The sequence below is a fragment of the Gymnodraco acuticeps genome, unplaced genomic scaffold (assembly GCF_902827175.1).
Source record: "Gymnodraco acuticeps unplaced genomic scaffold, fGymAcu1.1, whole genome shotgun sequence".
Lineage (NCBI taxonomy): Eukaryota > Metazoa > Chordata > Actinopteri > Perciformes > Bathydraconidae > Gymnodraco > Gymnodraco acuticeps.
In genome coordinates, this window is record NW_022991654.1 from 249,021 (window position 1) to 261,349 (window position 12,329).

Consider the following 12,329-nt stretch of genomic DNA (forward strand, 5'->3'; position numbering starts at 1 on the left):
TATGTAGATTTGGATGTCATCTGCGTAATTATGATATGAAATGTTATTTCTAATTATTTGAGCAAGTGGCAGCATGTACACATTGAATAGAAGAGGCCCGAGGATCGACCCCTGGGGAACTCCACATGTCATTTTGGTTCTGTCCGATGTACAGCTACCAATTGAAACAAAATACTCTCGGTTTTCATCATAGGATTTAAACCATTTTAGGACAGTGCCAGACAGACATTTCTCTAGTCTTTCTATTAAAATATTGTGATCTACGGTGTCAAACGCCGCACTGAGGTCCAATAGAACTAAAACTGTGGATTTCCCACAGTCGGTATTACAATGAATGTCATTTAAAATCTTTAATAAAACCGTCTCAGTGCTATGACGAGACCTAAAAACCAGATTGGGAGGTGTCTAAAATGTTATTGGAGGTCAACAAACTGTTAAATTGTAGGTAGACCTTTTCAATTATTTTGCTTAAAAATGGTAAATTTGAAATTGGCCTGTAATTACTGATTGTCATTGTATCGAGGGTGTTCTTTTTTAGCAGTGGCGTAATAACTGAAGTTTTCAAGCCCTTGGGGAAGTCACCTGAATAGAGTGACATGTTCACAATCTGCAGTACATCTGAGGCAATATACTGTAGCAATAGACACTTTTAAAAAAGTTTGTCGGAAGACTATCAAGACTACATGTAGTTGTTTTTAGATGGAATATAACATCTTCTAGTGTTTTATGGCTGACTGGAACAAACTCTGACATGTTTGCTTGGTTAATTATTTGTCCTTGCAACGGGAACATAGGGTCAAGACTCGGAATTGAGGTATTGATATCTTGCCTGATCTTTAAGATATTTTCTGTGAAGAACAAAGCAAACTCATTACATTTCTGAGTGGAGATTAGTTCAGGGGCTATTTCCATTCTGGGGTTAGTTAACTTATCAACAGTAGAAAATAATAAACGAGAGTTATTAATATTTTTGTTGATAAGATCAGAGAAAAATGATTGTCTAGCTTTCTTCAGTTCAAGACCGTAGGTGAATAGTTTTTCTTTGTAAATATCATGCGTTCAGCTTTCCGGCATTCTGTTTTTTGAAATTTCCCTGACGTAAAACTGCTTTTAATAATGATGTTTACTTGGTGAATCCAAACTAAGCAAAGGTGGATAAAATATGTTTGCTGATGTCCCCGTCGACAGCAGTTCTTTGCTGAGCTTCAGGACGGTAAACACTTTGTTTCATTAATCTGGCGGCGTACAACACACTGACTATGGATAAGTACCTTATCCTAGTATCACAGTTGTAGACATCCTAGTTATCCCTTTTAAAACTGGTACAAATATTCACTCAATTACCTTTTAAAGTTGAAATGCCAACCTGCTGCCACGAGAAGCACCATGATCTATACAAGCTGAATATGTCATTCAGTTATCTCAGTAGATTCACTTAATCTCTGCTACATCATTATCTGATGCTATTTGTGGATGATTCTCGTTCTATTTTCAGCTTGTTCCCGAAGTGGCCACATGAGACATGTTGCAGTCCACATCATTTAAAAAAAAAAAAAAGGATGAAATCTGAGGCTGCTATTGCTAAATATAGACACGGTGATAAAAGATGTCTTAACTATCAGAGAAGCTGATTAGATAACTCAGCCATTGGATGGTCTGGATTGTTTCTTCCTGGAAACACAGGTCTGTGGTGCCATCTTCAATTATGTAGTGACTACTGCTTGTACTTTATCTATTGCTTTTAAACAGCTATCAGTGTGGTGAAATGCCTTTTTAGAGCTTGACCTCTTAGTCCAGGTAACAAATATGCAGAAAACACTTAACAAAAAGTGACAAGAGTCGTGTTTTGTAGCACCTGCCTGAGGAAGGAGAGCATGAAACGGTAACAGTTGAGGTATGTTTCAGTTGAGTGGTGACTGGAAGGCGAGAGTAGTCGCGACATGTTAGTGCAGGCTGTGAATGCTGCTCATCCACATCACAAATGACAGCTTCACCAACTACTTTGTGGTGCATTGCACAATCCTCCATGCACCCTAATTAACCTTTCTGTTCATGTTTTTTGGGTGTTAATTGAGTTCATAGGATGCTTTTGTTTTACCTTGGATGTATTACTAACCCTGATTATGAATCTTTAACTCAGTGTCCTATAAGTGTCAAAGGATTTGTTTTTCATGGATTTGTGTGTCTGTGTTTTTTCCAGGAGTGTCGTCCCGTGTCCCAGAGATCATGGCGACCGGCACCCACTCCCCCGGAGGGCCCAACGGCATAATCCGGAGTCAGTCCTTCGCCGGCTTCAGCACGCTACAGGAACGACGCTCTCGGTAAATCCTTAAGGCTGTTAATCTGTGGTCAGCTGATGTTACTCATTTCTTAAATGACAATGGAGGTTAGGGTGCCAAATTGATTTTCTACAGCCAAGATTAAAAGATCATAACCTCAGAAACGGAATTGATTTTACGACTAAGCTCTTTAATAAATATGTTAATGATCATTTACCCACTATTATGTTCACAATTAAGGTGGGTCATGAAATGAATATTTAACAGCGGATCAGGTATTAAGTAGTTTTATCATTATGGTATTCTTAAAGGTAGAGATGTACTGTCAGCTGATGGCCAATGAAGGTGACCTTATCAGTTTGTTTAAATAAGTTAGTAATTTATTGTGTAGGCAGCACCCCCCTAATGTCATTATACAGATCAACAGTTATGTAGGATTCTCAAGGTTCATAAAATATAAGTTTTGTAAGCATTGTGTTAAATGTCGTCGGCATTAGCTTCTCTTTATATGATATTGACTGACCTAGTGACGAGTGCAATAAGACAGTGTCCTCTTTCTTTCTTTTTTGTAAGTCTTCCATACTCTTTCGTTGACATGACATGAAGTCTTCTCATTTAAGACCAATAACTTGTCATTTCACTGGCATTTATTCACTTACACAATGTACAATCTCTGATTATGTGGGAGAAATAATTGATGGAAAAAACTAAACGTGAAAAAGCAGGACCATCAAACCAGAAGATTTGAAGGAAAAAGCAACTTCTTCGATTTCTGTCTTTATTCTGTCTGTAATAAATGTGTGTGTTGAGTCTATGACTTACATACCCTTGAAAAAGACAATAGTTGCTTTGACACAATTTGTAAAAAGTCCTACAAAACATGTAGCTACAGCTTTGGTGTTTAGTTGTATAATGTCCCTTTCAGAAATCCATCACTCTTACCTAGATGCAAACATCACTCACAATCAGAGCAGGAATTTAACCTGTGACTCAAAAATCTGGTGTCAACCTTTGTGACTTTCCACGAGCCACGGCAAGTCTTCAGATCCCGCAGAGGAACTGAATTCTTAAGGAATGATCAACACTTGATTGCATAACCAAACGGCTAACTGAGTTTCCTGATGAGAAATACATTCATAGCCAGAAGTTAGTTTCGAGAAGTTCTCTACATTTCCTGAGAGATGTTATCTTCCTTCCTTCCCCTTTGACTAATCTGTTACAGCTCTCACTCAAGACAAGACAAAGCCCTCTCACACTCAGAAATATCTCTTTACAATCTTTTGGCTGTCGACACCCAGCCCTCTTCAGCAGCCCCTGGTCATGCTGAGAAAACCTTTTTTGAAGATGCTGTTCTCCATCTTTTCTCTGTGCTCAGACAGTGAATGGGGTAATTGGTTGGAATGACTCAGGCGACTGACAGCGACTGACAAGTTACTCTTCTGATAACGAGCGAGGTAGAAAGATGTGGAGTGTGTTATCCATCCTTCTGTGTACCCATGTGCATGTTTTGTGTGTTTTACGCACGCTTGCTTACTGAAGACTATGGGGTCACAGTTATAAGTCAGTATGGAATTGTGTTAGCATATGCATATGTGTGTTTCTGTGTGTCCCTGTCAAGAGAAATACCCTTCTACTCTACAGCTTGCGTGACCCCAAGGCAATGCAGCGCTCTCATTCAGCGCTGCCCTACATTTGTGGCAGCTTAGCCTAGCTTGTGAAGACGTGGCACGTTCTAACTTGTGGAGCGCTGGAATTGGTTGTTGCTGTGGATGATGGGACTCTGGGATTGTTTCATTAAGTCTAGTGAAATGTCATTTGTCAGCTAAATCTGTAATGGTTTCATAAGCTGAAATGTGCGTGAGCAGGTACAATTTGTGTGACCTGAAATTGTTTGATGTTAGGAGGAAGAGGATTGATGGAGAAAATCTGGTATTTTTTCTCTACTTGATCATAGAAGCTAGACATGCTGCTGAAATCATAAATGGAGTTCTTAATCACACATTTTGATGCAGATTTTTAGCTTCTTAAAAGTCAAATTGGGCTGCTTTTCTTAGTCTTTAGTATAATAAATGTAATCGTTTCTAACGTATTTGCTTCTTTTCCTTTTTTTCATGTTTCAGTCAATTGAATACTTTTGATAATTGGACCATAAGTCAGACAATACAAGACATGTGATCATGCCACAATTGGATCTGATTGGCATTTTTCAAATTTTTCTGATGTGTTATAGTACAAAAGATGAATTAATCAATTAAAATGTTATAATTTATAATGACAATAATCATTAGTTGATGCCCTTTTGTACACATGATACCACTTATAGGAGCATTTGTTGCTGCCTTACCCAGAAATATATCAAACAATGAACTCTATTATAACTCTGCTCATGTGTTGGCTTCCCCCCTTGAGTCGGTCACACTGGAGAAAGAGTGAATAACTCTTGAATGTCATTGATTGCCGGTGGTGTGATTGTGCTTTGTCGTTTGTAAGTTCAGTCCTGCAGAAGATAAATGGTCATCCACAGAAAGTGGGGGTGGGGAATCACATGTTAGCATGTGTTTACAAATATGTGCACACACTTGGGATTTAGCACTCCCCTGTGATTGATTTAGAGGTTCATCTCTGAGGTAATGCTGTAAGTTTTGCTTGTCTGACAGGTTTTCGTTGAATGATTCGAGGGCTGAATGCGTCAGTACTGTGTGAGTTATTGTTCTGTGAAACAGACAGATGAGATTAATTCATGCCGAGACTGGCCCAAGGGCAACTTCAAGATGCTGTTAAAAAACACAGAAATCTCATCTAATGCTACATTTAAACAGGCAGCTGCACACATGGTTATCTGCAGTACTGTTTAAATCCTATGTCAAATATTTAAGTTGAGATGTAATGTTGTGTCTGCGTGAGTTGAATCAGTCTCTCCCTCTGCCCCCTCCCTAAACTCTGTTACAGTTTTTTAAACCTATGCTCGGCGGAACTATCTGCACCTTTTCAGTTTCAGAAGGCGTTGATGAGAAAGTCTCCCTTCTTTGCTACGAAACCTTTAAAGTCATCCTGAATCCCAATGTGTTTTTGAATCATTGCAGATAATGCTTGTATAAAGGACTGTCTATTGCAATCACTGATGATGTGTTTGTGTGTGTGTGTGTAGGTGTAACTCTTTCATGGGGAACTCGGTGGTGCAGAAGAAGCCTCAGTCCAAGCCAAAGAAGTCCCACCTGTCGGGACACAAAGGAGGCAGCAGCTCCAGAGAGCCGCAGCCCAAAAGACTGGAGGAAGTTTACAATGCTCTCAAACAAGGCCTGGAGTGAGCAACCCTAACACTGATTTACATTTATACTGCTGCATATACACACTTCACTCATGTATTCCTCTTCAATACATTATCAAATTATCAAATGTTCTTTTAAGTTATTTAGAAAGAAGTGAGTTTAAATCCATGCATTTTAATATTCTCAAAGATTGATAAGTTGCTTGTTTTTTTTAACCTCAAGTTATTTTCTTTTTTTGTCCCCTAGTGAGTACCTTGAAGTTCATCAAACAGAGCTGGACAAACTCATGTCTCTGATGAAGGACATGAAGAGGAACTCTCGCCTGGTGAGAAGCTAATGCACACATTTTACAAAATAAGTGGTTTCTCTTTAGTCAGTGTGAAGCTGACCGTTGAGCGGCCCAGACCAAGCAAGGAGGCAGAGGCAGAACGTCCAAAAATATAACCCGGTGTGGGCATTTATTAAAACTTGAGCACAGGACACAGCCTCAATCTTGCTGGTCCTGTGCACACAGCCACCAGCCTCAATTCTGCTGCTGCTGTTCACGTGAGCCCAGCCTGCAGCCACCAGGATCTCACACACACACACTCCCTGCCAGCCCCCCAACAGACAGGGAAACAGAGCCTAAATACCCACACTCTAATCAGCACAACAAGACACAGGTGAGGGGGGAGGAGACAACACAGGGCACCAGGTGCACACAATCAACGGCAACAGACATAGGGAAAGGGGAACACATTTCAAAATAAAATACAATAAACACTACATCAATAAATTGTATAAATTGTATAAAAATGCCCGAAGCCGTCAGTTCACAGTGACGAAGTTACCTTCGTCACAGTCAGTTAGATAAAAAAGATGAATACCATTCTCATGTCTCTACTGTAAATATTCAGTTACAGCCAGTTAGCTTAGCTTTGCAAAATCAAAGCTGACAAAAGCGAATCTACAGCACAAACAAATAGTTTCTTTTACATATAAAATGTAAGTAAAAAAATGAGCTTTTCAACCAAGTCAAGCTGGTTACCCCCCGTTTGCTAATCATTTAGCTAATCATCTACTGACTAGGTAAAGATTTAGCTTACATGCAAAGTAGTGCATCTCTCAGCACAGAGTAGTTTTGAAAATATAAACTGTTCCTTTAAAAGGCCAAACTCACAGTTTTCTCACTGAAGATTTCATCTGTTTTATTTTCATATTTAATGATAATGCATCACATGCAGTAATAATCATTGACTTTTGCGTTGTCGATCCACCTATGGCGAACACATTTAGATTTGTTTACAATGCACACAGTAACATACACTTTGTGCTCATGCAGAGTAAAGGCTGCCACTGGAAAGTGTGTTTAACTAGATCCTTTTTGATGCCAGACAACTACAGTCTGCTTTGCATTTTATAAGCAGCCTCAGCTGTGCCGCTTTCTCTGCTAACTGTGATTGTGTGTGTGTGTTTCTCTCCAGGGAGTGCTGTATGATCTTGACAAGGTGAGTTGATGGAGGGGAGGGTCTGCTGTAACAACCGCTTCAAGTTTGCCGTTTGCAGGAGGGAATCTTTGATGTAAAAAAAAAATCAAATGAGGAAGGAAAAAAAGCTACTAAAGGAAAAATCAAAGGGGAAGGAGAGTGTAGAATTGAAGAATAAGGGAAAAGGATGAAAGAAAAAGAGAGTGTGTGATGGGACAGGTGAGCTGGCTTGAGAGGGATTAGCTGTATTTTCATATAAAACAACAGATATCTCTGTTTAATGATCAGAATATGTCACTTTTTTACTAGCTAGCAAAGTGTGCCTCATTAGGTCCTGCGTTATGGACATACAAATCAATCAGACTGCTTTAAACGACATGTAGGCACTAGTTAATGTGTGTTCTGTCTGTCTTTCTGCAGCAAATCAAAACCATTGAGAGGTACATGAGACGCCTGGAGTTTCACATGAGTAAGGTAAGAACTAATGTGATGGACTTATATCAGTCACAAGACAACTTGTTTAGAGTTTTGTTCCGAGTCTTTTGTCCGATTTGTTTTCTGCTTGGAAAACATCAAGTGATGTTAAAGAGATTTGCCTTTAAGCCTCTCCACACAGTTATTCAGAAACCACAACACTGGTGCATTCTTCAGCCTCTCCTAAAACAGTGGTTTGACATTTTGGGAAATGCGCTTGTTTACTTTCTTGACAAGAGTCTGATGAAAAAATCAATGCCACTCTCATATCTGTTCTTTAAATTTTAATCTACAGCCAGCAGCTGATTAGCTTATCTAGCTAAGCATGACGAGAGATTGGAGACAAGTATAATATGACAAATTAACAGGGATTATATATTTTTTGTCTCTTTCAGTCTGTGCCAGGATGTCGAGAACAATGAAACATCCTGTTTTGATGTAATTTTGGATGTTTGCAGGAAAACATATTTGGGTTTTCACTGCCAGCTGGATTAATTATTTTCACCCAAGAACATTCATTTATATAGATTTATTTTGTATCCGTTACACAACCTTTTTGTGGTGCAGAAATATGTGCATGCTCTTATCTGGTTCATGTGCTGACGTATTAGGGAAGTTTCCAGCTGTTTTCAATAGTTCAGGCGACAGGTTGCTAGGTAGGGAAACTTTTTTCCCATATCTTCTTTTGTGGTCTCCACCCTGGTAGTCGGTTCTGGACATTAAGCCCCTCCAAGGTGGCACGGCTCTGTGACATTTCTTCCACATCCCCTTTTTTGTAGTCTGGGACAGCAGGCAATCAGAAACACACCGCCCAACAACAGCGCAGCTCTAAAGGTAACCATGGTTACCCCCAAGACAAAGCCTTTGAAGTCCTGAGGAGCACAGAGGAGACGTTTATCGGTGACCTGGACCCTTCATGTTCACATACATCCCGACGGACCATAAAACTCACCTTTGTCCAAAAGCGAACATGTGTACAGAATAACAGAGAAGAAGAAAAAGAGTCTGGACAGATTTGTGTGTTTCTGAAGGGGTTGAAGATGATACTGAATCTGGGTCAGGGCAGCTGGTGGGTTACAGTGAGGAGTGATTGGCAGCGGTAAAGACGAATAATGAGAGGAGAGAGATGGAGGAAAACGTCTTGAGTAATTTGAAAATACATGATATTGCCTTAGAAACTCAGGGAAGTTATCTGCCTGCAACTTTGACCTTGATAACAGAGAGACGATTCAACGCTTGCTTTGTCTTGTGAGGTTGTCACAGGATTCAGTTAAAATAAACACACACTCAAAGCCTCTCCAGTTAGCATCCAACTTTACTCTGAAGATCTTCTGTTCTTTCAGACTCTGTGCAAAAATAGATTTGAACGCACTTGTAAATATTTGAAGGAGTGACTGATTCATCTTGTCAGGCAGACAAAAAGCGTAAAAGTTGAAGCGTAACTAAGTAAGTTAAATCCAGCACTCCCTGTTCTCTTTCATTCTAAATATGTGGCAGTGCTTTTCATCACCTGCCTGACTTTATGTGGGTTATTGGCTGGAAATGAAAGAGTTGTAAACACACAAGAACTAATGACGACAGAAATGTATGTTGGATTCAATAATAAAACGTATGCCAAGTCAACAAGCAGTATTTGATAACCCTAGCCTGCCATATCAAAAGACAAAACACACACACACACACACACACACACACACACACACACACACACACACACACACACACACACACACACACACACACACACACACACACACACACAGGTCCATTTTCCAAACCTCAGAATCAGCAGATGGAGACAGTCAGATCAATTGCTGAGCTAAGAGAATTGGCCAACCACAAAGGCATCATGATCAGGAAATTAAATCACACACACACACACACACACACACACACACACACACACACACACACACACACACACACACACACACTAACTCTCAAAGAGGCTATATGCTTGTAAAAGGAGTGGCTCTAGTTAAGGATGATTATTCTTTGATAATATTGTATGTTTTTATTCTGTTTTCAATCAGAGGTGTTTGAAAAGCTAGTTGTGTTTGTGAATAATACTTTTTGTTAAGCTACTCCGATAAAACAAAGATTGTTTATTACAGTTTTATCAAATCATTGCAAATGTTGGCTGATGTTGAGCCGTCTGAAGCTTATGTGCTATTGTGGTGCAACCATGTCTATGTTTTTAGGAGAGAGATAGTGATGATTGGCCTGTAAAGAGGAGGAACAATCATCGCCTTATAATATAATTAGAACATTCTGACGGAGTGATGAGTGCCTCAGATATCAAAATTGCTGCCTCGGAGCATGAGGAGAAAATGGATGATAAAACATGAATGTGTGTAAATCAAAGTTAGATGATCAGTCACTAACTATTTGGTAAACCGAATATATCTGAGTGTCTAAACAAAACATTGTCAGACAGATACAGAACATTGTGTATAATACTGGATCCAGATAAAGGCAGCATGTGTTTTTTTACCCCATCTCAGAACAGGACAGTCAGTTATGTATTCAGTAGTTGTGAGCTACAGTGTTCATGTCAGCGTTCCTGCTCAGGCACAGGCCTTTCTCTTTGTGCTGGACAGCTGCCGAGAGGGATGACTTAACAATCATCCATCAGCACGTTGTTAGTGTATATGTGTGTGAGTGTGTGAGTGTGTCATACATCAGCCCCGTCAGTCTTTTGTTCCTGCTCGTGCTGCTGACTGCCTGCAGATGTCTACAGCCGTAATTGGCACACATGGAAATCGCAGTTGGCCCAACACAACCCCTATGATGTCCTGCATTGGAGTGTGTGTGTGTGTGTGTGTTCGCTAGTTTCAGCAGGGCATCATTAAAGAGATGAGTGACAAAGATTGAAGGTGAGAATAGCAGCTGCCAAGCACCTCCTCTTCCCACAAGGGAGAGGGAAATTGTGTGTTAATCATGTGCCAAATTCAATCCAGAATGAGTGTAAATACTTTGCATGTGATTATTTTTTAATATAGGGCCTCTCTTCCCTTGAATGCTAATCTGGCCACCAACATACACACACACACACACACACACACACACACACACACACACACACACACACACGCCCACAGTTCCCCAGAGAGGGGCTTGTGTGTGTGAAATGCTGTTTGATGTGGCCCGCCTGTTTTAATCTGCTTATAATCACTCGCCCTCTGGCAGATTGTGTGTGTGTGTGTGTGTGTGTGTGTGTGTGTGTGTGTGTGTGTGTGTGTGTGTGTGTGTGTGTGTGTGTGTGTGTGTGTGTGTGTGTGTGTGTGTGTGTGTGTGTGTGTGTGTGTGTGTGTGTGTGTGTGTGTGTGTGTGTGTGTGTGTGAACCCAACATCCCACAATCCTCAATAATGGCCATATCTTAAGAGGATTTCAGCCATATCCTAAAGATTCTCTGCTCATATTTAAAATCCCACAGTTTTAAAGTCTGATGTAGAGTAGATACAGAGAAAATCCTTTAAAACCCCCAGTGATACTTCAGAAAAAAGCAAACTGATAAACAAGTATTATTATTTTGCAATTTCACAAGGATTAGCTTTGGAGGGACTAAGATATGGAATTAAATGGATATTTCACCCTTTATACACACAATATTATCCTCAATCTGGTCATAATTGATTCCCAAATATATATTTTCCTATAATCCCTCACTGCTTCTATGAACTATTCATTTGCTGTCGTCTCACTGAACTGTAATTGATACAGGGAGTCTGGGTCCATTAGAGGACTCAATGTAGAATACATTTACATTTAATATCCGTTCACATCTGGTAATTAAGAAGGGTCGGATGGTTTTTCTGTGGGATGAATTTAAAGCGGGGTTCTTTTGTATTGAAATGTCCTTTTTAATACACACACTGGTGCCATATTTCTGATGGTAATTGCTTGTAGAAAAAGTAATTATTGCTATTGTTAAAGAACAATTGTGACCAATTATCCATTATTAATGTTGGGGATGTTATGCATATGTTTGTATGTTCTTAATTTCCTTTTCTAATTAATTAATTTTAAACTCATCATATAATCTCGTTTTTTATGTTGTCCCTACATGACTTAAAGACCTATCTATACAAATGCAATACAAAAGCTCAGGAAGACAACACAGAAAATATTAAATACACAGCAATGAAGCTTGATGCGTTTATGCCAGAGATAATATTACATGTTATATATAAAATATCTCTAAATGTTTTGAATTTAGATCATTGTGACCATCTGCCTGTGTTTTAGGTTTCTGTCTTTGTTTGTGTATTGCCTTTTTTTTTCTGGGGTGAAATGCCCGAGGCAAGGCAATATGCTGACGGTCCTCTGGAGTGGCGCTTGGCTGACCCTCACAAGGACATTTCCTTGAAGGCAGCAAGGGGCCATTGTAATTGGGGACAAAAATGAGCTTAATTAGCTGATAATGATATGATTACTGATTGCCTGAGCAGAATGATGGCTATTCATCAGCCCCTGTTTGTTCAGTTCCACTTTTGTCAGACATCATTTTCTCCATATGAATACCTTATTGTAGTTGTCTGCTTTTACTGTATGCACAGTAATTTAACATCTCTTGACTTAATAAGTGCAAGTTAACTTGGATGAAGTTCTTTCTTTTGGAAAATGTAGTCACCTCTCTAGTTTTTGTTTGTTTTATGTAAACAAACTTGTTTAAAAGCTGTCGATTGTTGGCTCTGAATCAGCTCTAGATTAATCTGAGAGCGGAGAAGAACAGTTGTGGTTGGAGGGTATTTTATAGCTGGCTCAGCTCAGCTGCTGCAGCCCAGCCACATACACCACATACCACAGACAGGGTGGGTCCCAGTCGGGGGTGGGGGGC

At 39.7% G+C, this 12,329-nt stretch overlaps 1 protein-coding gene across 6 annotated transcripts in view; it reads left to right on the top strand.

The window, feature by feature from the left end:
• The window catches only part of ripor2 (RHO family interacting cell polarization regulator 2), a 65,196-nt gene that overhangs the window by 38,826 nt on the left and 14,041 nt on the right, over positions 1 to 12,329 (top strand). For 4 of the 6 annotated variants that reach the window (XM_034198549.1, XM_034198550.1, XM_034198553.1 and 1 more), the window contains exons 2-6: positions 2,201 to 2,321; positions 5,428 to 5,583; positions 5,795 to 5,873; positions 7,012 to 7,035; positions 7,435 to 7,488. In XM_034198549.1, the coding sequence (XP_034054440.1) occupies positions 2,201 to 2,321; positions 5,428 to 5,583; positions 5,795 to 5,873; positions 7,012 to 7,035; positions 7,435 to 7,488 (434 nt within the window). Of the gene's footprint in view, positions 1 to 1,774; positions 1,895 to 2,200; positions 2,322 to 3,565; positions 3,734 to 5,427; positions 5,584 to 5,794; positions 5,874 to 7,011; positions 7,036 to 7,434; positions 7,489 to 12,329 lie in introns of those variants that run through there. The other 2 variants (XM_034198552.1, XM_034198554.1) reach the window with 2 other exon arrangements.